Below are 27,370 nucleotides of genomic sequence, written 5' to 3'. Positions count from 1 at the left end.
ATCTCATATTAACCATTTATTTTGATGAGTAATTTTTGCATTCTCATAATGTTTAATGTTAAAACATCCACCTTTATTTTTAAATAAATATTAGTTATTATATTCTAAAAATCTAAACTAAAGGATCATGTCTTAAGGAATTTTATAACTAATAAATTTTTTTTATTTCAAAAGATTAAGAATCCTAGAATGGTATTTGTATTGTTACAAAAATAATTATTTAGAAACTCTATGAAAAAAAATTAAGAATTCTGAAAATTCGTCATGTTACAATAGAAAATACTAAATTTGTATTAAGGTGTATTTTTCTTGTTTTCCGATAAAGAAAAAAAAAATTTATTTTTTCTTCAAACATCAAATTAATTTAACCACTTTATTCATATAATTAACCACAAACTAATACCATTTAACCAACTGACCACTTACAAAAAATGATATAATTTACCGTTACCCTCTCAGTATTGATAAAATCTGCCTTTCAATTTATCAAAAAAATCTCTCTTCAATAATAAAGTTGTATCTTTGTCAATTCACCATGAATAACTCAATTAATATTGAATATGTTTGATACATTGTAATGGTGCCTAGACAAACTAAGAAAGCTCAAACTTTCTGATGCAATAACATGATGTTTATAGCATACTATTTTTGTCCTGCTTCTCAGAATCATCATTTTCTTCTTCCTCTTCTTTCTCTTCCCCCCTCTTTGTCCTCTTCAATGGGAGTTGTACCACCTGGCTTAGGCCTTTCCCTTTCCCACTCCTGTCAATATATGCATTCAACAATAAATCAGCTTGTGTATTGAATGGCCACAAATAGAGAAGAAAAATAGTTAGACTTATAAGAGAGTTAGTGAAAAGTTAGTACTTGTAATTATTGTAGTGGAAAGGGTTAGTGGAAAGTTTTTATTGGCATTGATATCAAATTTAATGTTTAAACGGTTAACTTTTATTTTTTAGGATTAATGTCTTGTATAAATCCGAACTAACTAATCATGCCCTATGAAATTCTAAATGATATTAATTACTAATATGTAACCACTAAATTCTTCAATATCCACAATAAGCACATATAAATGAAAGAGAAGATGTCACATTTGGCCTTATAAGAGTGCTCTTCCAAAATGAATGAGTGGCAATTCTTGGCCTTAAAAAATTAAAAAGAATATCTTTTTAATAGAAAATAGAAGAGAGGTTTAGTAAATAATTAGGAGAGAATCAATTGAGATAACAATATGAGGAGAGAATAAAATAAATTATAGTATTGGGGAACTTCTTAAGCCAGGGGATATTCATAAGGTATAACTTTTGAAATCATGCACCCATGTGAGGAATAAAATAAAGAAGATAACAACCTAATGTGAACAAAAAAATGAATTGAGGAATAAAGAATGTATCTTACTGGAGTGGAAGAGGAGAAATGAGAATAAAGAAAACAACAACCTAATGTGAAAAACAAATTGTAGAAAAATTAAAAGTCTGTACTCTGAAGTCAAAACGCAGAATGAAAGGAAAAAAAAGGAAAGGTTCTTACCACATTTGGAGAGAACGATCTTGCTCTTTGTGGATTTCTTCCCTCTCGCTTCGTTTTCCACAAAACAAATGGTAGAAAAAATTAGAAGAAGGGTTCTTACCACAGTTGGAGAGAACGATCTTGCCCTTCACCGTTTGCAGATCTTTAAGCTGCAGATCTTTCCTATTATGAAAATGTTTAGCTTGCCCGAAGATGGCAGCAAGTTGAATTTGTATTGTTTTATATCTATCAAAAAAGTGCAAGAAGGTAAAATTGCAGAAAGTAGATAAAAGCTCCGTTTAGAAAAGCTTATTTGATTTTATTTAGAAGAGGTTATGCAAACAAATATCAACCTCCAACTCTGAATTAAAGAAATTAAAATATTAAGGAGTTGTACTCTTATGCATAAAGAAATTAAAAATTGAGGAGGTTCTCTTTGTCTTTTGTGATCTTTTTTTGGAAAAAGCAGAACCTCATAGAGTTCTGAAACTTTGATCCTATGACATCCAAAATCATGTGAATATAGAGGACAATCAAATTAGTCCGAGGAAAATGTACTCAATTAACTCATGAAAAAAAATCAAATAATCTGAGACAACATGTGGTTAATTAATTTCCATTAACAAAGAGCTTGAACTTTTCAGGATTTATGGTTATGAAATCTTCAAGCAGGTTTTGTGTGAAAGCTCCATCTCCCATGATTTTATGGCGTTTTGCACAGTCTCCTCAAATGAACCTTTTGGCCATTCCTTCAAAATAAATAAATAAAAATAGAAACTCATGAATCATGAGCAACCATAGATCAAATATAGAGAAGAGAGAAAATAAATAAAAGTGGATTTATGTGGGACTATGGTATATACTGCACCTTGGTAGCAGCAAGTTGAATTTAGTATTGTTCTATGTCTATAGAAAAAGTGCAAGGAAGGTAAAATTGCAGAAAGTAGGTAAAAGCTCTGTTTAGAAGAGTTTATGTAAATAGTTAATAGCCACATTAGTCAAAAGCAAAGGATTTCATTGAGCATTTTGGTCTCTGTTAAAAGAACAATCCAAGAAGAAAAACATTGATTAATTTTACTATTAAATTCCAGTTGTACTGAATAAAAACCGAGGAAACCAAAAGAAGAGAAGCAAACCTGAAACATTGCAGAAAACTTTAGACAATCAAGATTAAATCTTTCAAATCTTCACCATGCCATCATCCTCTGTTACCCAATAAAATAATAATTTATAAATTCAAGCATGAAAATTTAAAGGAAAGAAATACAAATTTATTAGATAACTGGACTGGGCGAGCCCCTAGGGGGGCAACGCCCAGTGTGTAGCTCGCCCCAAGGCAAGGGCCTGGCCTTAGGTTGGGCCTCAGCCTCGGAGGCCCAATTGGCCCAATAGGTAGCACCCAAACTCTATAAATAGGAGGTAGTTACCAATTGTAAGGGACTTTTGGCTCATTTGATGAAAATTACACATGAAATTCAGCATTCTCTCTCTCATTCTCATTCTCTCTAGCACAATTCTCTACTCTCTAGGTACTATACCTATCCTCAATGTTCATTCCTAGAACATTTGGCGCCGTCTGTGGGGACTGTAAACTTTCTACTCCCATTCATGTGGATTGATTGTGCAAGAAGCTACCTCAGATTACGATTCGGCAGTTCTCGAGCTTTCCTATTCTGATTCTGTGACCGGCGTTCGTTTTTCGATCGAGTTTGCGGCATTCCTCGTTCAGATGGAGACGCGACGCAGGAGGCAGCATCATTCACCAGTGCGACAGCGAATTTCGCCGCCTCGGCGGCCTCATCGGGTCGTCCTGGATTCTCCGATACGAACGGCGGGAGTACAGCCGCCTTCTCCTCCTCCATCACCACCACCACCTCCTCCATCGCCTTCGCAGGTCGGGTCTCTGGAGCGCTCACCAGGAAATTCACCTACTCCAGAGCAACAACCGGCGGTGACACAGGAGCAATGGCGCCATATGATGCGCAGCATTGGAAACATTCAGCAGCGGAATGAACATCTGCAGGCTCAGTTGGATTTCTACCGCCGCGAGCAACAAGATGATGGAAGCAGAGAAGCGAATTCCGTAGCTGAGTTCCGTCCGTTCTCGGAGGACGTTGAGAGTGTGGCAATTCCAGATAATATGAAAACGTTAGTTCTGGATTCTTATAGTGGAGATTCTGATCCGAAGGATCATCTTCTGTATTTCAACATGAAGATGGTGATAATTGCGGCATCAGATGCGGTGAAGTGTAGGATGTTTCCATCAACGTTCAAATCGACGGCGATGGCATGGTTCACGACTTTGCCGCGCGGATCGATTTCGAATTTCAGAGACTTCTCATCCAAGTTTCTAGTGCAATTCTCGGCGAATAAGAATCAGCCGGTGACGATCAATGACCTATACAACATTCGCCAACAAGAAGGAGAGTCACTGAAGGAATACATGGCAAGGTATAGCGCTGCATCGGTCAAGGTAGAGGACGAGGAGCCTCGAGCCTGTGCTCTAGCATTCAAAAATGGCTTGTTACCGGGAGGGTTGAACAGCAAGTTGACGCGCAAACCAGCACGTTCGATGGAAGAGATGCGTGCTCGCGCCAGCACTTATATCCTTGACGAGGAGGACGATGCTTTCAAAAGAAAGCGCGCGAAACTGGAAAAAGGCGACTCGTCACCCAAGCGCGCGAAAAAAGATAAGGTAGGCGAAGACAAGGGGGATGGCAAGCAGCAAAGACAAGATAAAGGGAAGGCGGTATTGAGGCCGACCAAGGAGCAGTTGTATCCACGGCGCGATGATTATGAACAGCGCCGGCCCATGGCAATCTAAGTCTTATCGCCAGCGGGAGGAAGCTGACATGGTGATGAACACAGATTTAACGGGTATACTCCGCGAGGCGAGGGGTGCAAATCTAGTGGATGAGCCAGAGGCTCCAAAATATCAACCGCGGGACGCCAATCCCAAGAAGTGGTGTGAATACCATCGGTCCGCCGGGCACGACACGGATGACTGCTGGACTTTGCAACAGGAAATCGATAAGTTGATAAAGGCGGGATATCAAGGGAATCGCCAAGGCCAGTGGCGCAACAACGGCGATCACAACAAAACGCATAAGCGAGAGGAGGAGCGAGCGGACATTTAGGGCAAGAAAAAGCAAGAATCAGCGGCTATCGCCACAAAAGGGGCTGATGACACGTTCGCCCAACACTCAGGACCGCCCGTAGGGACCATAAACACCATCGCCGGAGGATTCGGCGGTGGTGGTGATACCCATGCGGCACGGAAACGCCATGTTCGTGCAGTCAATTCAGTTCATGAAGTTGCTTTTGGATTCGTACACCCTAACATAACAATTTCGATGGCAGATTTTGAGGGGATAAAGCCTCACAAGGATGACCCGATAGTAGTGCAGTTAAGGATGAATAGTTTCAATGTTAGAAGGGTACTCCTGGATCAGGGCAGCTCGGCTGATATTATCTATGGAGATGCATTTGACAAGTTGGGCCTGACTGATAATGATCTGACCCCATATGCGGGAACCTTGGTAGGTTTTGCGGGTGAGCAAGTAATGGTGCGAGGGTTCATTGATCTAGACACAATATTCGGGGAAGATGAGTGTGCCAGGGTTTTGAAGGTAAGGTATTTGGTTCTCCAGGTGGTGGCATCTTACAATGTCATCATTGGGCGAAATACATTGAATCGCCTTTGTGCTGTGATTTCAACAGCCCACTTGGCGGTCAAGTACCCACTAAGCAACGGAAAGGTTGGCAGGCTGAAGGTGGACCAGAAATTGGCGAGGGAATGTTATAACAATTGCCTCAACCTGTATGGCAAGAAGAGTGCGTTGGTTGGGCACAGATGTTACGAAATTGAAGCTTCGGATGAAAATCCTGATCCGCGTGGCGAGGGGCGAGTGAACAGACCCACGCCAATTGAGGAAACAAAGACGCTAAAGTTTGGCGATCGCACTTTCAAGATTGGAACTAGATTGACGGACGAGCAGGAGACTCGCCTATCAAAGTTGCTAGGCGAAAACTTAGATTTGTTTGCTTGGAGCTGCAAGGACATGCCTGGAATTGATCCAAACTTCATCTGCCATCGATTAGCATTGAATCCAAGTGTCAAGCCAGTTTCACAACTCAGGCGGCGCTTGGGCGGAGACAAGGGAAAAGCGGTTCAACAAGAGGTTGACAAGTTGCTGGCGGCAGAGTTTATCAGAGAGGTGAAGTATCCGACGTGGTTGGCGAACGTCGTGATGGTGAAAAAGGCGAATGGAAAATGGCGAATGTGCGTGGATTACACAGACTTAAACAAAGCATGCCCAAAGGATTCGTATCCCCTTCCCAGCATTGATAGTCTCGTTGATGGTGCCTCGGGCAACGAACTTCTTAGCTTGATGGATGCTTATTCTGGTTATCATCAAATCCGCATGCACCCGACAGACGAGGACAAAACGACTTTCATGACCGCCAGAGTCAACTATTGCTATCGCACCATGCCGTTTGGGCTAAAGAATGCTGGGGCGACCTACCAAAGATTGATGGATAGGGTTTTTGCTGGGCAGGTGGGACGAAACATGGAGGTTTACGTCGATGACATGATTGTTAAATCAGTACGTGGTTTGGACCATCATCAAGATCTGGAGGAAGCGTTTGGCGAGATAAGGAAGCACAATATGCGCCTCAACCCGGAGAAATGCTCTTTCGGTGTTCAAGGGGGCAAGTTTTTGGGATTCATGATCACATCCAGAGGAATAGAGATAAACCCAGATAAATGCAAGGCGATTCAGCAGATGAAAATCCCCTCTAATGTGAAAGAGGTTCAACGTTTGACAGGGCGAATAGCAGCTTTATCTCGGTTCCTTCCTAAGTCTGGTGACAGATCTTTCCCTTTTTTCAAGTGTCTTCGCAAAAATGTTGCATTTGAGTGGACGGTGGAGTGTGAAGAAGCTTTTGTTCGCCTCAAGGAACTCTTGTCATCACCGCCAATCTTGTCAAAGCCAATACAGGGACACCCGCTGCATTTGTATTTTGCTGTGAGTGATAGTGCTCTGAGTTCTGTGATATTGCAGGAGGTAGATGGCGAGCATCGAATTGTTTATTTTGTTAGTCACACACTCCAGGGCGCAGAGGTCAGATACCAGAAAATTGAGAAGGCGGTGCTGGCGGTCCTTGTCACCGCCCGGCGGTTGAGACCTTATTTTCAGAGTTTTCCAGTGAAGGTGCGGACGGATTTGCCCTTGAGACAAGTGTTACAAAAGCCGGATTTGTCAGGAAGATTGGTCGCCTGGTCGGTTGAATTATCTGAGTATGGGTTGCAATACGATAAGCGGGGCACAGTTGGCGCACAGTCACTGGCTGATTTTGTGGTTGAGTTGACCCTAGACCGGTTTGAAAGAGTGGACACTCAGTGGACACTCTTTGTAGATGGATCCTCCAATAGCAGCGACAGTGGCGCGGGAGTAACGTTAGAAGGACCGGGGGATCTAGTATTGGAGCAATCGTTGAAATTCGAGTTCAAAGCAACAAACAACCAGGCAGAATATGAAGCTCTCATCGACGGATTGAAGTTGGCACGGGAGGTAAAGATCGGAAGTTTGTTGATAAGAACGGACTCGCAGTTGGTAGAGAATCAAGTGAAGGGAACTTTCCAGGTCAAGGATCCCAATCTGATCAAGTACCTCGAGCGGGTGCGGTATTTGATGACGCTTTTTCAGGAAGTTGTAGTAGAGTATGTTCCTCGGGCAGAAAACCAGCGGGCCGACGCGTTGGCCAAATTGGCGAGTACGCGGAAGCCCGGCAACAACAAAAGTGTGATTCAGGAAACACTCGTGTACCCCAGCATTGAAGGCGAGCTTATGGCATGTGTGAACAGAGGGGCGACGTGGATGGGACCCATATTGTCTATCTTGGCAGGGGACCCAGCGGAAGTAGAGCAATGTACGAAGGAACAACGGCGAGAGGCGAGCCACTATACTCTCATTGATGGACACCTGTATCGCCGTGGTTTTTCGACGCCATTGCTAAAATGTGTACCGCCAGAAAAATACGAAGCGATAATGTCTGAAGTGCATGAAGGGGTGTGTGCAAGCCACATTGGGGGAAGATCGTTGGCTTGCAAGGTGTTAAGGGCGGGATTCTACTGGCCCACCCTCAGGAAAGATTGTATGGACTTTGTGAGGCGGTGCAAAAAATGTCAAGTGTTTGCCGATTTGTCTAAGGCACCGCCAAAAGAGCTGGTAACGATGAGCGCCCCATGGCCTTTCGCCATGTGGGGTGTGGACTTGGTAGGACCTTTTCCGACCGCCAGGTCGCAAATGAAGTTTATATTGGTAGCGGTGGACTACTTCACTAAATGGATTGAAGCCGAACCTCTGGCCAAAATAACCTCTGCAAAGATAGTTAACTTTTATTGGAGACGTATCGTTTGTAGGTTTGGGATCCCAAGGGCGATCGTATCTGACAATGGGACCCAGTTTTCAAGCAACCAAACAAAGGAATTTTGCAAGGAAATGGGTATACAGATGAGATTCGCCTCTGTGGAGCATCCGCAAACGAACGGGCAAGTAGAATCTGCGAACAGGGTAATTCTGCGTGGACTAAGGCGACGACTTGAGGAAGCAAAGGGAGCCTGGCTGGATGAACTCCCAGTGGTAGTGTGGTACTATGGTCTTACAACACCACTGTGCAATCTACTACAAGAGAAACCCCCTTTAGAATGACTTATGGGGTAGATGCCATGTTGCCGGTAGAAATTGACAATTTCACATGGCGAACCCAGCCAGATTTTGAAGGGGAGAATCAAGCCAATATGGCGGTAGAGTTGGATCTCCTGTCTGAAACACGTGACGAGGCGCACATTCGAGAAACGGCGATGAAGCAGCGCGTGGCCGCCAAGTACAATAGTAGGGTTCGCGTTCGAGATATGCAGGTTGGCGATCTGGTCCTAAAGTGGCGGTCAGGAACCCCGGGAAACAAGTTGACTCCGAACTGGGAAGGGCCTTACCGCATTATCAAAGTTCTTGGTACAGGGGCCTATCACTTGGAGGAGCTTGATGGAAGGCGACTACCCAGGTTGTTCAACGGTTTGAGACTGCGTTATTATTACAGTTGATTGTGAGCACAGTGTATTCGCCAAAGATAGATGTTATCAATGTACCTCGGAACTCTCCATTGTAACAAAAGCGTACTCTTTTTCTCCGAAAGGAGTTTTTTAATGAGACGCATCATCAATAAAACGAAAATTCATGAAATTCGTGTCTAAAAATCCCAGGGATTCCCTGACGGTCGGAATTGCCGATCGACACAAAGAATTACGGCGATCACTAGGTGGGACAAGCTTGATCCCCAAAGGGGCTTGCTGGAACCCTGAAGGTGGTGGCGAATCCACAAATGGCCTTTGACGCCTGGGAATCGCCCCCCGGAAAGTCTGACGTGATCGCCGGTCCCGTAAACGATGTGCTGGGTAAGTCTCGCCAAAATACGACGAGCGCCATTAACTAGGCAAAAGTCTTGGGACCCCCAAATGGCCATTGGGACCCAAGCATCGTAAGCCCCGAGCGGGCAAAGCCCCGGGCGAAGCCCTCAAGAGTGGAGGCCATTCATCCCTTTGTGGAGAATGTTTAAAGTCTTGGTGGAGAAATACCAAGCAACAAGCCCTAGTTAAAATTAACGCACAGAATCGTTAGGCGTAATTCAATCACATGACGCGTGAAAAATAGCGCAGGATATAAGGTCGGCGAATGAATAAGGTGGAAGACGAATGCTTAGTCACTCGGGATGTTGAGTATTTTATTACTCCGGCCGTCAGGGCGTTTAAACTATGACTCCATTCCCAAGAATGTGGCGATTTGCGAAATAACGACCAAAAAATGCACGACGAAAGCAATCCAACAAAATTTACAATGTATTCGGAGATAATAAAAAGCTATGACGAGGGGTTGTTTATATATAGGAATGACGGAAAGTGCATTACAGAAGGCAGTAAAAGCTAAGTAAAATTAAAGTTACACTATTCTTTCTTCCTCTCCTGCTTCTTCTTCTTCTTCTTCTTCAGCTGCCGTCCAGAGGTGTTGGTCAATCAGGGGAGTGTCGTCAGGGCCAACCAGTCCTTCAGCGGTGATCTCCTTCATTACCCCCATAGCGCTGAAATCAAGGTTCGGGAACAAATGCTAGGCCTGGTCTTTGGCGAGGAAGAAGCCGCGCTCACGATTGTCATAGGCAATGTCAGTGGCTTGTTCTCTCGCCTCAGTGGCTTTGGCCTTTTCCATCGCCAGCTCGTCCTCTAGCCCTTTAATCTTCGCGAGATGGGTGGTAATCTCAGCGTCTTTAGTGGCGAGGGCTTCCCCATGAGCCTCGTTTGCTTTTTTGATCTCTTCAGACGTGGCTCGCACCACCGCCTCCATGTCAGACCTCGCCGAAGCCAAGGACTCAGCCGACTTTTTTTCTTGCTCCGCCAGCGCCTTTTTTATTGACTCCAGCTCAGCATGCAATGCTTTGAGCTCTGACTCCTTAGCAACCAGAGTTTCGCCCCTGGCGATCAAGTCCTTCTCAGCTTGTTCCTTTTCCTTTTTGCATGTTTGAAGACTTGCATCGAGATCATCCGCTTCTTCCTTCATCAGCGCTAGCTGATCTTCCAGTTCGCCGATTTTAATTCCCGCCGTGCCAATCAACTTATCGGCATGGACTTTGTCTTTTCCCGCCTGCGTCGCCAGTTTGTCGAAGCGCTTTTCCCAAGCAGCGGCGGCTTCTTGATGCTGAGCACTCTCGGCCTTCAACCGCTCAGCTTCAACGGCGGCGGCGTTGAACTTTTCAAACGCGTGGGCAAAGATGCACCCAGCGCGTAGGAGACAAGCAAGAGTCTCCTCCTTGGTTTCATTGATGCCCCGACTCAAAACTTCTTTTTCTATGGCGTCACGGTTGAGGCCAGTAAGTAAGAATTCTGAAGGTTCAATGGCATTGGGAAGCATATTATAATAGCTGGAAGAACCGCCCTCGGGAGCAGGGGCTTGCTCAATTCGGGCTGCTTCAGAGGTAATGGCAGCGCCAGGACAGGATTTTTCCCCTTGTTGAGGTGGGGAAGGCATGGAGCCCCCATCATTTGTTGGGGGCGGGCTAGGAGGCGCGTCTTGGCGAGAAGGAGACTTCGGGGTTTCATTTTCTTTTTCTTTCTCCCCAACAGGAGTGTCGGAGAACGCAGCAGCTTTTGTGGCATTAACGGTGGCAAGTTTCTCAACAGCTGAGGATTGAGAAATGTTGGTGGTTGTGTCAGCGGCTGGTGGCTGGTCAGCAGAGGTGGTCGTGGCACCGGCGGAGGCGGCTGTGGCGCCAGCAGTGGACTCGGCGGCAGCAGCGGCGGCCGCACCTGCGGTAGCAGGAATGGAGGCTGGGACGGTGGTTGACTCGGTAGCCGCGGCGACGGAGGCTTCAGCGACATTTTTGCCTTTAGACGCAGCAGCAGTGGTGGGCTGAGCGCCAGGGTTGGAAGAGCCGGCGACGGAGGAGGCCTTGACCAATTTTCTCCTCTTGGGGGCTTTGGCACCCTCAGCTTGGTTCTCAGCACCGCCCCGCTTTTTCACATCGCCCTCAGCGTTGAATTTTGGGGAAAAACGAGCCATTCTCCTCTCGCGGGCTTTCAGGAGCTCGGCGTTGGTGAAATTCATATCTTCTGCAACAATAAAAAAAAAGGAAGATCAATGACGATATAGGAGGTGAGAAAGAAAATGCCGATGATAAAAGTACGCTGTGGATAACCTAAATATTTGGGAGTCCTTGAGAGGCCAGCGCCCTCAAGGACTGTTGTGCAGTCAAGGATGGGAAGCGGGGCAAGGAGATTCAGAAAGGCTTTGTCGTTGGCGGACAAAGATTCCTCTGAAGGATCAGTAATCCCATTGGGCTTCTCCGTCCAGTAAAGAGGGAAAAGGGCGGTCCCGTCCCTAAGGGTGAAGGCCTCTGGGTAGGCGGGGTGAACCGCCACACGAAAGTACCTCCGTGCAAAGGAGGACTTCGCGTTACTTTTGTGGGGATTCAAGCACTTTCGGGCGGCTCGGGCCTTTAAGGAGATCCATCCTCTATTTTTGATGGACTTGGAGTCGACATCGTAGAGGTAGAAGAAGCTGGTGGGAGACGGGGCGGTGCCAACCGCGGCGCATAAAATTTCAAAGCACCGGATGAAGGCCCAGGCGTTGGGGTGAAGTTGACAGGGAGCCGCGTTGATGTCGCGGAGGACGGTTTGGACAAAGGGCGAGAAAGGAAGCCTGATTCCAAGCTCGCCAAACATGTATTCGTACGCAAAGAAAAAGTGGGATCTCTTTACGTCGCCATTGAGTTTATGAAGCCAGGGGCGGTCCTTAGAACTGCAGGTCCAAATCCTGAGTTTGGCGTTAAACTCATCATCGTCAGACAAACCACCCAGGGTGCTCACGAACTGCACGATGAGATCACTATCTTGGAAAATGGAAGGTTGGTCTATGGCTTCGTGGGTGGGGGCTCTTTGAACTGGAAGGGGCAGAGTGGCGAAGGTTTTTAATCGGTAAGGAGGGATCTCCGAGACCTCTAAGCGGAGGCCGCCGGCTGCGGTGGAGTCAGGGTCACTACTGGAAGAGGAAGAGGGGTGGTTAGGGGAGTTAGGGGGGAGTGATTAGGGGAGTTAGGGTTTGAAGCCATTTTTAGACAGTGAAATGGAAAGAAGGAAAGGATGAGTATATATATGATGCAGAGATAAGGGCAGTAGGACTCACCGGAGAAGGATGTGAAGAGTGGGTAGCGGAAAGGATGATAAGCGACGGCTCCAGAACGGAAGTTGGCGGAGGGAGTTTGGTAAGCGATTAGGGAAGTAAAGAGAGGTCTCGGAAAGGGATGATTGTAGGGAAGGAGGGTTTTTATAGGAAAAGGGGGGAAGCTGGAAGGGTGACGCGTGTTGGACGCGTGTGAAAGGTTGGGAGTCATGATGGTTTTTGGAAAGTGGGTCGCGTGTAATGAGGAGTTACTGCGCACGATGGGACAGTTATGAAAAGTGAAGTGACGGTTCCGGAGAAAGAGGAAAACGGATGTAACTGGCGCATCACGTGGAGCAGGTAGGGATTTGAAAGGTTTTTAAAATAAGAGAAAGCGCGAAAGGCCTCGCCACCAGGAAAGCCAAACGCCATCGCCTGACAAGTAATACCAGCATTGAAGTTTTGCCACTCGCCAGGGACATTGCCAGCCAACGCTTGGGTGATTAGTACACGATCAATGCCTGCCACCTTTCTCGCCGGCGAACGATCGCTCACCTACTACAACCAATCGCCAGTACGGAGCAGTCGGTCTCACCGCTTGTGGACTTGTGGACTTGTGGACTTGCCGGTTTGGGTTGTTCGCCAAGACCCAAAAATGCTTGTTTCTTTTTGCTTACGCCATGTCGGCAACGTAGTTTACTTATTTTTTCTCAAAGCCATGTTGACAGCTTAGATCCCAGTGTACTATAGGGAACATATGAAGGCATTAAAAGACACACTTAGCTCTCATACTTCGAGCTCGGTGTCTTGTGGACTAGTGGACTGGGCGAGCCCCTAGGGGGGCAACGCCCAGTGTGTAGCTCGCCCCAAGGCGAGGGCCTGGCCTTAGGTTTGGCCTCAGCCTCGGAGGCCCAATTGGCCCAATAGGTAGCACCCAAACTCTATAAATAGGAGGTAGTTACCAATTGTAAGGGACTTTTGGCTCATTTGATGAAAATTACACATGAAATTCAGCATTCTCTCTCTCATTCTCATTCTCTCTAGCACAATTCTCTACTCTCTAGGTACTATACCTATCCTCAATGTTCATTCCTAGAACAATAACTTTCAAATCATGATTTCTTTACACATGTGTCTTACTTTACTTGTTCCCCTCATAACAATCTAATCTATCATCTTCTCCACTCGCACAGTTTGAACCTGAAACTAACAAAAACCAAATTATGATATTCTAAATTAGAAGCTCAAACGTTGATAGACACACTCACTTTTTAAAAAATTGGCAAAAGACAAAGAAATGATATAATAGAAGGAAAAAGCACAAAGTACAATGAAAAGTCATTCACCATTTGAGAGTTTGATCAAGCTTGAAACGCCTATGACCGAATCTACTATAAACCAAATAAAAAGCAAAGATAAAGGTAAGAAAACTGGCAAAAAAAGTATGGAGAAAAGGGCTATTTATACATGTAGTTTAAGCTTTGAAGAAGATGAAAGATTTTAAAAAACTGAAGAATATTGAAGGTTTCTTCAAAGGTTTTTAGGACCCCATATGAATGAATGCATTGATTTTTACAATTAAGTTTAGTGAATGCAGAAAGACAATGAGATTACTATGAAATGGACGGCTGAGATTCAATCCAAGTGAAATAAAATGCATCTTTACCAAAATATCCATGGTCAAGCTTCATAGTCTTTGAAATTATTTGTTGATTGACAGATTTACCCCCAAGACTGCAAAAACTCTCCCTTTATATAGTTTATAGATAGATAGATAAAAAAAATCACATAGTTTAAGAAATGTAGTTAACTAGATAAAATGCATTAAATTTGTCTTGAATGAAGATAAACTTCTAAAATTATCCTTTGTTATAATTGTTGGAGATTGAAAATGAGAGAGAATAGTTAATAAGGCACATTTTACTAGTTAAAATTAATAAGAACATTATTGGTAAAAAAAATTAATAAACACAAACTTTCACTTAGTTCTTATAAAAAGTACTAAAATAATTAATAAGCACAAACTTTCACTTTGTTCTTTTGGTTGGAAGGAGTAACTTATCCGCCCCAAATAGTAATCTTATATGTTATTGGGCCTATCAGCCAATATTTTCTAGGTATAATTAGCCGCCCCTATTCCTCTCCACCTCCATCGAGACTATCTAAAGCAATGGAATCTATTGATAGATTTTGGATGTGTTTATATAATTAAAAAGTGGATGTGTTTATATAATTAGCTTAATTAAGCGCTTAAGGAAATAAACATATCATATAACATACACTTTAAGCTAATTTGAAAATTCTTATAAAAATCAAAATAAAAAATATTATAGGTAGACGTTTTGGTCTCTAAAAAAATTATTTCATCTAGTTTAGTCATTCTTTCATTATCTCATACGAATTCCTTTAATGACGTCATAAAGCTTATGTGACATTTTTATTTCAAATAATTAATTTAGCTAGACGGTCCACGTGTATTTTTCCACAGCCGTTTTGATCCATAAAAAAATTTCTTTCATCAAATTTATACATTTTTCCTTTTCCCTACTTCCTACTCCTACTCCTACTCCGACCCACCACCCTTTCTCCCACCATTACTTCTAATGAGTCACCATAACCACACATCCTGCACCACCATTAAACAACGCACCTAAACTTTTGAACTCAATAAGGTGTTCTAGTTCACACTCATCACAGTTAATACAACAATTTTTTTTAACTTAGTACAACAATCGAAATCGGTGTCAATTTGCCCTCAAGTTGATCTTCTCTCCTTCATTTATCAGTCTGGGAGCTTTGAGAGGACCCATACTAAAGACAGTTTTTTTAATCTCCTCTGCTGTAAATGGGGCCTGGATCATATCCTAATCGTGAGATGCAAAAGATGGGAACATACCAGCACTAGGAAGGGGGCTCGGTGACCCTTGAGCCGTATAGAGAGCTTGGAAAAAATCAATTGTCATTCTCTGTAGAGCATTAGGGTCAGTAATTTGGTCACCATCCTCAGAGGCCAATACTTCAATCTTATTCCTCTTGCGCCAGATTCTAGTTGAAAGATGAAAAAACCTTGTATTTATGTCGCCATGCTTGACCCACATACAACGGGATTTCTGACGCCTAATCATCTCTTCTTGAAGGAGGACCCGCTGGTAGTCTTGCCACAACTTCCGGTGCAAGTGATCTACGAAAGTGTCGTGACTCATTTTCATCTTCGCATTAATCCTCTCTAGCTTTCTCATGAGCCATCTCTTCCTCCTAAAAACATCACCAAACACCTGATTATTCCACACCATCACATTCTCACGAAAAGATGCTGCTGCAGAACTCCAAGTAACATCTCTAGTCCAAGACCGTTTCACAATATGGGGGAATCTATTATCTTTCAGCCAACATGAAATAAAACAGAAAGGTCTCTCTCCATACGCTATTTGAGAGCCGGAGAAGCTGAGGCTTATGGTCATACTTTAATTGAGGTAAATGAAGAATGGATGACTCAAGGAAGGTCTCAAACCAATAAATATTACAAACTGCTCGGTCTAATCGCTCCTTGATGCCACGCCATTCCCAAGTGAATGGGGGCCCCTTAAACCCCATGTTAGAGAGATTACAATCAGCTCCCACACCATTCTCTAAATTTTCTCATTGAGTAGACATTTGCACCTGCTCCTCCAAACTTCTCATCAGCTCCCAAGTAGGCATTGAAATCACCCCTAATCACCCAAGGAGAGGAGACTGACGTTGCAAGATCACAAAGGATACTCCACAAAATATTTCTGGTCATAAAATTTGGGATACCATAAAAAAATGTAGAGAGAAAGGTAGCATGAGAGCCATTAGGAGTTATTTTCGTATGGATAAACTGGCGGTGGGAGCTAATAACATCCACATGAACTTCATTACTTTTCCAAAGAACCCAAATGCCTCCTGCAAAGCCCTCAACTTCACCCACAAAAGACACATCAAAGGCAAGCTTTATAATAATATTTACAGTTTTAGGACCACTGACCCGGGTCTCAAACAGGACTAAACAACTAATATGATGTCTGTGAATTAAATCCTCTACCAACAACGGCAAGCCTTTAGCAGCAACACCTCTAACATTCCAGCTAATTAAATTAATCATCATAAAAACAAAGATGATAAGGGGCAGAAACCAATTAACTGGCTCTTTTAGAGGCACTTGGAGACAAGCTTCTCTCACGTTCCCTGCAGACATTTGTCTGTGACGGTTGATCATGCACACTCTGCCCCTCGGTTGAGGATGGATTAGGAGGGCGATTCCCATGGGGTGTGGACTGGGCGGGATATAAGTATCCCTTATTCCCGCCCAAATCAAGCATTTAGATGAACGAAAGCAGCCGTGGCGGGGTTATGGAACAACGTCGAAGCCCGCCCGTCTTCTGGATGGGTCCACGCGCCAGCTGGAAGATTCCTTTAGTTTTGTCTTATATGTATAGAGGCTTGGGCCCCGGTTGTCAGGCCCAAGTACAGTGACATTCCATGTTATGATCATTCCCTCTATAAAAGGAGAGGTCAACCCCTTGTAAAAAGTACCTTTCAAACATTTAATGAGAATATTCCTTTTGTGATATTTTTAGCACTCTGCTAGGGTTTACTTTCTGTCAGTTTCCGACGTCAGAACTCCCTAGTACGGAACAGGGTGCAACAACAGTCCCTGTAGATTTGGTTTTCTTGTCATTTCCCAAAATACCCCTTAACTTAACAGGAGAAGGAGCAGGGGTGGTGACAGTGTTTGTTGTTGTTGTGGGTCCCGATAATCGTCAGTTCTCAATGTACATTTTCCTTCCGAATGCAAATGATGGGTTGTCAACTCTGGTTGAGCAAGTGACTTCTGAATCTATGTTCCTAGAACGCTATCTTCCTCATAAAAAAGTGGAAGTAGGTGACTTCCAGATTCCAAAATTTAAAATTTCTTTCGGACTTGACATTTCTGATGTGGTGAAGGTGATGGGAGAGGTTTTGCCTTTCTTGAAAGATAATGCAAATTTTTCAAAAATTGCGGTTCCAAAGGATTTGGAACTCCTTTGGAACCTTTATGGATTTCAAACATAATACAGAAATCTTCCATTGAAGTGAATGAAGAAGGTACAGAAGCTGCAGCATTCACGGTTACAATGAGTTATGGCTCGTGTCGAATGCCTATACCTTATCCCAAATTAATAGATTTTGTAGCTGACCACCCTTTTCTCTTCCTGATTAGAGAAGATTCTCGTTACAGGACAGGTCTTCCATCCTCTTCATGGTTTGAAATGATAATAACAACTAGCGATATGAATATTTTTTTTATTTTGTTATTTTTTTTATTTGTTATAATATTTTGATAAGATTTAGTTACTTTGAACTTTGAAGGCATGCTTAATCATGTATTTGAAAAAAATACGTTATTTATTTATTGTTGAATCGAAAAAATCCAATTAATATTAGTTTAATAAATTGAATTTATCATTGAATATTAAATAATAAAAAACATGAAATAAAATTACAAAAATGCCGAAAGGATTAAATATCTTTTTCATTTAGTTAAATTAAAACATTTTAAAATTTAGAGTCTGTTACAATTTTATTTGTTTCTAGTATTTGAAAAGTATAAAAATTATGTGTTTTTGTTGTGCATCTAGATACTAGTAGGATTTGAACCCTGGATTTAGGATATTTTAATTCATCAAGTACCATTTAAGCTATCCGTACCAGTAAAAGTTATGTGCTTTTAGTCTCTCATAAGAATTAAAATTGCATGAGTTTTGTATTTCTTTCAGAATTAAAAGCATATTAAATTTTGAAAATAAATAAAAATTACAAATTTTATGCTAATAAAACATATATTTAATTTTCCGAAGGAACGAAAAAAACATATATTTAAACCTCATAAAAAATTAATATGATTAAATATATTTTAAATTCCATTGGCTAATGTGAGCCGCGCGCAATAAGCTGAATATAACGTATAGGTAAGTTATCGTTAGCTTACTTAAACATATTCATAAGGGGTTTGTTAACTTACTCCCACTTGTTTTTTAGAAGGAGTAAGTTAACACTCAACACCTTTTCTATTGGACAAAAAACTCCACTAATTTATTCTTAATGATAACTAACTTCAGGGCTATTTATGTAATTTAATTTTATTTAAATTTTAAAATTAACAATTTCTCTCTCCTCATTATTCTCTCTCATTAATTTTAAATTAAAGCAGTTTTTTTTTTCTCTTCTTCTCTCCTCCGTCTTTTACCTCTGACTATGTATCTGGGTTTATGCTGCTGTTGTTTTAGCATGCAAAGTGATTTTGGCTCCAAGCTAGGCTGGATAGATGCTGAGGTTTATGCCTCATAACCCATTAGTTGGAAGATTGGCTCCAAGGCTAAGGATAAATCTTGATAGATTTTCCCCCTTCCCATAGGATCAAAATTACTCTTCTGGAAATTCATAAGATTTGGTGCATAAATAACTAAAGAAACTTGTTTGGTGCTTTAGTACTTTAAGCGGGTGAACAATTTTTGTATCCTAGCAATTAGGCATAGGCGAGACTCAAGAGTACACAACGCATATACTGGGTGAAGAAGATGGTGAGAAGGAAGCGCAGCAAATGTTTTTGGGAATAGGGCACGAACAGAGTGTGAGCTGTTAGGGGAGGTTGCAGTTTCTGTAAAAACCAATTTACAATTATGCCCACACATGTCTATAATTTTAAAACTGAACAATTTGGTTTTTTAGTCCAAATATAAAAGGTGTTGAGTGTTAACTTACTCCTTCTAAAAAACAAGTGGGAGTAAGTTAACAAACCCCTATTATTCATAAATGCTTATGCAATAAGATACTCCTATATTTAAAAAGTTCTTCCAAATGTGACTTTTATCTGGATAGCTTGCATGGTCTCAATTAGTTTTTCTCTGTTTTGATGTGCATTTTGTCTGGATGGGTTCGTATGCTAGCCCAATGTCTATTGTATCATGTTCTGGCCTTTCAGGCCTGTTGCCTGTTGGATTAATACATTAGGATCCTCCGACCCAAAAAAGAAAGGATTAGCCAGAGCAAATAATTGGAGAATATGAATCATATCATTTCTATCCTCATCCCACACGGAAAATCAACAGGGATGATGAAAATCTCCCTATTTTTCAAGCAAACCTCTAACCTGATGTCATGGCTTATGTGTTAAACTAAGCATCACAATATGCTATAGATTCCGGAGTCTCCAGAGAGACTGGCAAAACAAGAAATAAGTAAACAAAATGTAATCTGAACTAACAAGAATATAAGTCATAATATCTCTAATGTGTGTTGAGAATTTAAGTGTGATGAGATGTTATCCATAAACCCAACATCTCAAGATTTTGTGTAAAGAATCAAAAAATGTAATGTCACTTTCTTTTTAGCAACGACATTATGATTGTAATAATCCGCATTTATTTGCAAATTCGCAACATAACAAGAACTGCAATTTAAAACCTCGCGTGCAACAAAGAGATATTTAATTTGATTTGGAGAACGATGGTGTTAAATTGAATTACTTGTGAAAATGAAAGGGAGTTTTGAACTGTAAATATTTGCCTCTGGATGAAGTAGAGACCAGGCTTAGCCCTAGTGCAGACATAGGACTTAAGGCTTAAATAAGATGAGTTTGCTTGGTCTCTACTACAAATCAATGACCTCTTTACACAACTATGATGATAGTTTGATAAAAATATTCTTTCATTCATTTTTTTCAATGAACCAGACCCAGACAAGATAGGAATTAACGCCCTATGATTGACAGACGACCCTGCAACTTATTTTGATCTCACTTTTTTGAGATAATGAAATGTTTCACCACATTGCGTTTGTCCTTTATGTACCATACACATGTGCAAACTGACTCTCATTAGAGGATATACCACTGGTGAGCATAAGTGTATGTTTGAGAATCATTTTATAATTAATTCTAAAAATAAAATTAGTTTTGATGAGAAGTTTGTAAGAATAGTTTTTCGAATTTCGATAAAACAGAGAAAATGGCCCAAACAAAGTTGAAAATAGCAATACGACAGAACTCTCACAAGTTATGCTTTAAAATTTTACTTTGGTCACATGTTATGAAAAAAACAAATAATAGTTGTTTTGGATCCACTTATTTTCTCTCATAAACGATTATGTCACTCAAAAGCTGCTCATAGTAGCTGCTTCCTATAATTTTGGCCGTTGAATCAATTCTAGATGGATTTTCAAACATGCTGAAACTTACATTACTTTGGTAATCTTTCATTTTCCTCTTCTTTATTTGAAGATGCTCACATTGCTTGCTCGTTTTCTTTGTAAAGCAAAAGATGATAGATATCATGCAACTATTCAAGAGGGGCCCCGACCCAAATCACCAGAGTCTTTACTATGCATTAGAGCGTGTTTGAAAATACTTCTACAGTTGATTCAGAAGTCAATCATTTTTCAGGGAGAAGTTTCTATCTGTAGTTTCAATGCGTCAGAATTGATTATGAGGAAATAGAAGTTAGAAGCTAGTCCAAACATGCATTTACTCTATACGTACATTTAGTGAGCCCCATCAAAATGCCTTCTCTGAATCAAGGTTAAAATTTTAATGCACCCTTGAAAATATTGCACCACTGTGGTACAAAACTGGTAAAACCTTTTTGAAAGCTAAAAGAGAGGAAGATATGCAGTAAAACTTAACCTGAAGGCCTTGTATTGTTAACTATTTGAAGCAAAGTGAGTTATTATACAATGTAAAACGTACAGCTAAAATCATACTTGACATTGCTGATTGCTTGCCCATAAGTGTTCATGACTTGAATGCTGAGTGCTCCCACTTCACATGTTGCGGACCTAGCTAGTTAGTTGAATCAAGACAAGCCAACCCACTTTTTTTCTATAATCAGCAAGAATCATAAAGGAAGCAAAAGAGAACTTGTTTAATACCGACCTTCCACCTCAACCTGACGTCTCAACATTCTGAGCAACACGACACACAATTGCCCTCATTTGAAGAATACATGGAAGCAAATAACTTGTTGTTATGGAAAGCTCTCTTCACCCTTTTGTTTCTTATACCATATATGCATATAAGCCCCTTTAGCCCACACATGATGTAGGTAAGTGCAGTTAAGATGAGTGAAAAAGCCAAATATTTAGTGAAGAGAACAAATGAAATCTCATGTCCATTAATTAAGCTGCTGTACACTCAACTCAGTTTGCTTTATCTTGTCATCAATCAATCTGAACACCCAAAGTAGAATCTCTACAGTGCCCACATTACATTGAAGTTAATTACTTGTACTAAACTAATAATCAAATTAATCTCTAACACGACCTAATAGCGTGTTTGGATCAGCTTCTCTTTCATCATAATCAATTCTGGCACTCGGAAGCTAATCTCAGAAGCTTCTCCGCAGAATCAATGGTTGTAAAAGGATTTCCGGATTTCCATACATGTCCTAAATAATAGTAATTAATAGCTTCAATTCAATCTTCAATTCAGGATTGGTTCCTTGGTGAGTGGTACCCAGCTACTGCTGCGGTTGCTGAGGAAGAGGAATAAGCAAGTGATGAGGAATGAGAACTAGATTGGAGGAACAATAACTGCGCCGGGGTCACCGATGAGGAGGAATAGGACGAAGCTTCGGATCTCTTGGGCTTGTGGGGCTCAGACCCTGCTGGAACATCATGTCTAATTTCCCTCAATAATGCTGCTACGTCTTTCATCGTGGGTCGATCCTCTGCACGGTTACTGGTACACAAGAGAGAGATACCAAGTGCTTGTAGCATCTCTTGTATTTGTGTGTCTGGATGGCCTTGAAGCTTGGAATCCAGAACCTCAATTGGGTCCTTCTTGCTCTTCAAGTGCTCCCTAACATATTGAATAACATGCTGTCCATCCGGGAATGATGGATCCACTGGCTTTTTCCCTGTTATTATCTCTAGTAGGACCACCCCAAAGCTGTACACATCGCTCTTCTCTGTGATTCTAAGCATGCAAGCATATTCTGCAAAATTACAAACCAAACAAACACTAAATTATACTCATCCCCCACATGTATATATATGTACAATATTTTGTTGTCTGTAAAGTGATTGAATCAGATTAGGATGGCCACTATTATGGGTGGCTCATGATGATTTGGCTTTTATGAGGGTACTATCATGTCTTGTGTTTGTCCAAAGTGAAAGATTTTGTGTAATTATTATGCATGGAGGCAAATTTGTGTGAAGTACGTGACATGTACAGATAATGAAAACAAACTCTCAAAAGGCAACAGAGACAACCATAATGCTCATTCTCATTCGTAGCCTCCAAGGCTCCAACAAAAAACGGCCCGTACGGTCCCCATTTCGCACATGGTTCATGAACTTAATATTCATTATCAACAAAAACTGCCAATCAATCTTGCCTAACTTTTGCCATAATTTTAGTCCTTTATTGATCACAGAATCATGAACTGCCAAATGATCAAAATTTTGTTAAAAAAATAATGCTACTTTCGTTTTGATTGGAGTGTGTGATAGGGAACTAGGTAGGGTTTATAAATTAGTAGCACAAGTGATTCTGAAAGGTTCAAGATTTAAAGTGAAACTAAATATGCTGAAAATTAATGATTAGCATAGCTTATCAAACACACATATAGTGGTCCTAAACTAAACATAGAGTGGTCCTAAAGACCTAAACTAAACTCATTGGTGAGCCTCCTGAGGAATAATGCACGGATAGTGAAGTAATGAATTAGTCTCACGGTTGTCGGCTGACGGACACCCAAAAACATAAAAGCTCCATAAGCAGTCACAGATTTAGAAATCAATTAAATCAATGCATGTTTGCAATTTAACATTCTCAAATTGGTTATCATTAATTTAAAAATGAGAGAAAAATTTGGCTTACCAGGAGCAATGTAACCATAAGAACCAGCAAACTGTGGATTAAGGGAAAACGAAGAATGCTGTTCTTCAACAAAGCGAGCGAATCCAAAATCAGCCAAACAAGCTTCATATCTTTCTCCTAACAAAATGTTCTGCGCTTTTACATCCCGGTGCAAGATAGCAGGCACACAATCGTGATGAAGGTAAGCAAGTCCTTCAGCCACACCAATAGCTATCTTGAGCCGCGTCTCCCATTCCACTAAACCTGCGCACCCCTCGTGTAACATCGTGTCCAAATTACCGTTCGGTAAATAATCGTAAAACAGTAACTTTGTTCTCCGGTTCGCGGCCCAGCCCAATAACCGCACAATATTCCGGTGGCGGATCCTCGCCAGCGTGGCAATCTCCGACGAAAACGCCGCCGCGGAGAATTTCTCCGACGACCGGAACTTTTTTACTGCAATGGTTAGCCCCGTTGCGGCGGCGGGGATGTCCACGCCGTAAACGACGCCGCTTCGGCCGTGGCCGATGACGTTGCCGGCGGTGAGGGATTTCGCCACGTCAGAGATTGACAGGTCGAGCTTCTGGTACAGCGTCACTTCCCACGGTGGGGCCATGTCCGCGTCGCTATCTTCCGCGTCGTTTTCGCGGTCCCCTCGTCGTTTTGCTGAAACGACGACGTATAACGCCGCCATGAGGAGGACAACCGCGACGCAGAGGAGGACAATCATCGCCACGCGCGCCTCTTTCCCCCGCTGATTCGGCCTCCCGGTGTCTTCGCCGGAGCACGGGTTGCCGGAGAAGCAGAGCGAGGGGTTCCCGGTGAGCACGTTCAGGGGGAGCTTCGCGAAGAACGGCGTGTCCGGAACCTTGCCGGAGAGTTTGTTGTCCGAGACGTTGAGGGCGACGAGATTTTGTAAGCCGGCGAGGTACTGGAGGTTTCCGGCGAGGTTGTTGTGAGAAATATCCAACACTCCTAGCTTCGTTAAACCTGAGAACTCCCGAGGGATCTCGCCGGAGAGCTGGTTCCAGCTTAGGTTCAGAGCGATTTCTAGCCCTGGAATGTTGCCGATGCTGCCGGGGATCTCGCCGGAGAAACGGTTGCTGCTGAGGTCTAGCAACTGCAGCTTGGTGCATGAACTGATTCCACTAGGGATTGAACCGGAGATTCGATTCTTCCGGAGAATCAATTTGGTGAGAGCGAATAGCGAGCCGAGGGTAGGGTTGAGCGTGCCTTCGATCATGTTGTCGGAGAAATCGAGGAATTGAAGCGAGATGAGCTTGCTGAGACTCTCCGGCAAGGTTCCGGCGATGGAGTTGGCATGCAAATCCAGAAAGGTGAGATTCCGGCAGCCGGAGATTTCCTGCGGAATTTCCCCGGAAATCCGATTGCTTCCGAGGTCTAAAAAGTTCAGGTTCTTGAGGTTTCCAATCTGGGAGGGGATGGTGCCGGTGATGTTGTTTTGATTCGCGCGGAAGCGAATCAGAGAGGAACAATTCCCAATCTCATTGGGAATTTTCCCGGAAAGATTGTTGGAGAGAAGCAGAAGCTTGTTGAGATTCTTGAGTTGGAATATCCCCTTTGGAATGGGACCCGTTAACCCATTCTGTGACAGATCAATGGCATCAAGGTTTTGACAATTGGAAAGCGAAGAGGGTATGTTACCTTGAAGCTTGTTATGCCACAGGAACAACAAAGTCAAATTCCCAAGGTTTCCCAATTCTGAGGGTATGGTGCCAGTGATTTGATTGTTGTCAAGCTCCACGTGTGTGAGTTGCTGACAGTTTCCCAGTTCTGCAGGAATCTCACCTGAAATCTGGTTCACACTGAGCTGAAGTTCCTGCAGTGAAGTCAAGTTGCCAAAGCTTCTGGGAATGCTTCCAGTTATTGAGTTCATTGACACATCAATCACTGATAACTGGTAGCAGTTTCCAATCTCTGGAGGGATGGTGCCAACTAAATTGTTCTGCCAGAGAAGAAGGCTTTTGAGGTTCTTAAGGTTGCCCAATTTGCTTGGAATGGATCCTGTGAGGGAGTTTTCGTAGAGGTAGATGTTTTGGAGTTTGTTACAGTCACCAAGTTCAGGTGGGATTTGGCCAGAGATGAGGGAAGTGTACATGGCAATGGTTTCAAGGTTCTTGAGAAGGCCAAGAGATGGTGGCATGAAACCTGAGATTCTAGTTTCAGCAAGCCCCAGCATGACCAAATTGGAACAGTTTCCAATTTCCTGGGGTAAAGGGCCTTCAAGGTTCTTGTTTCCTCCAGCTCTTATCACCTGCAAGTTTCCCAAGTTGCCTATAGTGCTAGGAACTTCACCACTCAGTTGATTGTCATATAGGATAAGCTGCTCCAACTTTGTGAGGTTCCCAATTGCGACCGGAATTGAACCGGTGAGCTCGTTGGAGTTGAGATGAAGCTCCTTGAGCTCAGGCAAGTAGCAGAGCTCACTTGGGATTTCACCACTCAATGCATTGTCACTCAAGTCCAAGTAGCTGAGTTCACCAAGCTTGCCAATTTCCTTTGGGATTGGACCAGTGAGGTTGGTTCCGGTTAAGATGAGTGTGTTCAAGGAAATCAATGAGGTGAAATTGGTGGGAAGTGTTCCTAGCAAATCCACGTACCTCAGATCTAATTGTACTACTTCATTCTTCAAATTGCAGCCGATTCCAAACCAGCTACATGGTGTGTCTTCAATTGGATCCCAGTTACTCAGCACCTCAATGGATCCATTCAGGGTTCTCTTCCATGAAAGAAGAGCTTCCCCTTGTTGGTTTACTGCAAGAGCTATAAAAAATTGGTATGGAAGTAAAAGGGAAATGCATAAGAAGAAGAGGGTCCATGGATTTACAGGCATTACAGCTATGCTACAAACTCCAATGAAAGAACACACACACACACAGAGGTTTGAGCCTAGGGAGGAACAACGGGAAGGAACCAAATCATGTCTTGTGGGTTACTTTGTTCATAAAAAGAGAAGAGTTATATGCAAATTAATATATACCCCAGAATCTCCGGATCCAAGAAACAGCTAGGCCATGATGTGTCTGCAGGGGGAAGTGGAATTTTAGATGGTTGTTTATAGGTAATTGTTTATGTTTGAAGTGGAGTGCAATGGTGGAGAGAAGGATTGTATCAGTTTTTTTAAAATTTTGAGAGTGAGCAACAGATATGGGTGGGTGAGTGCCTTACTTTCTAAATTTTGTTTCAATGTGAACTGCTTATCTTCTGATGTAGCCTTGTCCTTATTATAAAATGGAAAATGATTTGTAAACATCCGCAAATGGAAAATGATTCGTAAGCATCCGCACGATGCAAAACGGCATATACATTAGAGTAAGAAATGAAGAGATGAGAGAAAAATATTAAATGTGATATATGATTTGATACGATAAGAAAAGAGTAAAATGAAGTGTATCTGAGATGTCAATTTGTTTGGATAACTAAGTATCATTACTATTATGAAATAAGCTTTCATTCTCAATTGGATTTTTTCATATACAAACATAACATGGATGAGACTAATTGTGTCCTGAAAATATGGGGAGCCACATTTGTCTGCTACCACACATTCTGCCAAGGGCCAACTAGTTTTGAGCCTGACTCCCCAATTTGTAATTGAATGGCAATGTACTTAGATATAAATACAAGTCTAATCAGATTTAAGCACTAACTTTTAGGCTTAGGCGATTGATGCATCATCTTAACCTCCCCTTAATGATGATGGCAACAAAAAGAAAGCTTACAGTTTACATGTGATGGCAACATATTTGGTACTCTCTTGTTAAAACAGTTATTAACTAATCAGAGACTTTTTATGTAACAGCAAGTTAAAGTTAATATTTCATAGCTTTTATGTAATTTTAAAAATTTAAATTTCATATCTGTGTTAGATTAAAAAATATATATTCATAATCATCTTTATTCCTTACTCACACTGATCCAGGTAACTGCCATGTTTTTGCCCCTTCTATTTTAATTTTGAAGTTCTCAGCTTGCGGTGTTAGCAAGCTAAAGCGGTGCATTTAATCAGAAGAAAGTTTTGCCTTCTTTTACTACAGGCAAAGTACTGAGAATACTCTCCAGTGCAATCATTTCTTACTAAAATTACTCTTTCAAAGGTTTTGAAAATTGGCTAAAATTTATGGCAAAACATTAAAAGGAAAATGAAACTTTTGAAATAAAGGCTCTGAATTTATTTATTTACCATGTATTTTTGTGTGGTGAACTTTGGATTTTAAACACTGATCATGTCATGTGTGATTCAGATGTTGCTCCAATTTTACCTGTCAAG

General features: G+C 42.1%; 1 protein-coding gene across 1 annotated transcript; it reads right to left on the bottom strand.

Annotated features, from left to right (window-relative positions):
* Positions 1–21,354: 21,354 nt before the first annotated feature.
* Positions 21,355–26,346, bottom strand: LOC130715331 (leucine-rich repeat receptor-like serine/threonine-protein kinase RGI4). The gene is made up of 2 exons (XM_057565418.1): positions 23,101–26,346; positions 21,355–22,210 (listed from the first exon to the last, which is right to left on the bottom strand). Exons 1-2 carry the CDS (start codon positions 25,931–25,933, stop codon positions 21,702–21,704), a joined length of 3,342 nt encoding a protein of 1,113 aa, XP_057421401.1. The 5' UTR covers positions 25,934–26,346; the 3' UTR covers positions 21,355–21,701.
* Positions 26,347–27,370: the final 1,024 nt, after the last annotated feature.

This window comes from Lotus japonicus, chromosome 4, assembly GCF_012489685.1.
Source record: "Lotus japonicus ecotype B-129 chromosome 4, LjGifu_v1.2".
Taxonomy (NCBI): Eukaryota; Viridiplantae; Streptophyta; class Magnoliopsida; order Fabales; family Fabaceae; genus Lotus; species Lotus japonicus.
Note: the sequence above shows the minus strand (reverse complement) of the source record. Positions and strands in the feature narration are given on the sequence as shown.

Excerpts from the sequence above, each read along its gene's own strand:
- LOC130715331 (XM_057565418.1), bottom strand. The coding sequence starts at position 25,933 with ATGCCTGTAAATCCATGGACCCTCTTCTTCTTATGCATTTCCCTTTTA. Across the intron at positions 22,211-23,100 it reads TTATGGTTACATTGCTCCTG|AATATGCTTGCATGCTTAGA; the intron begins GTAAGCCAAATT and ends GTAATTTTGCAG.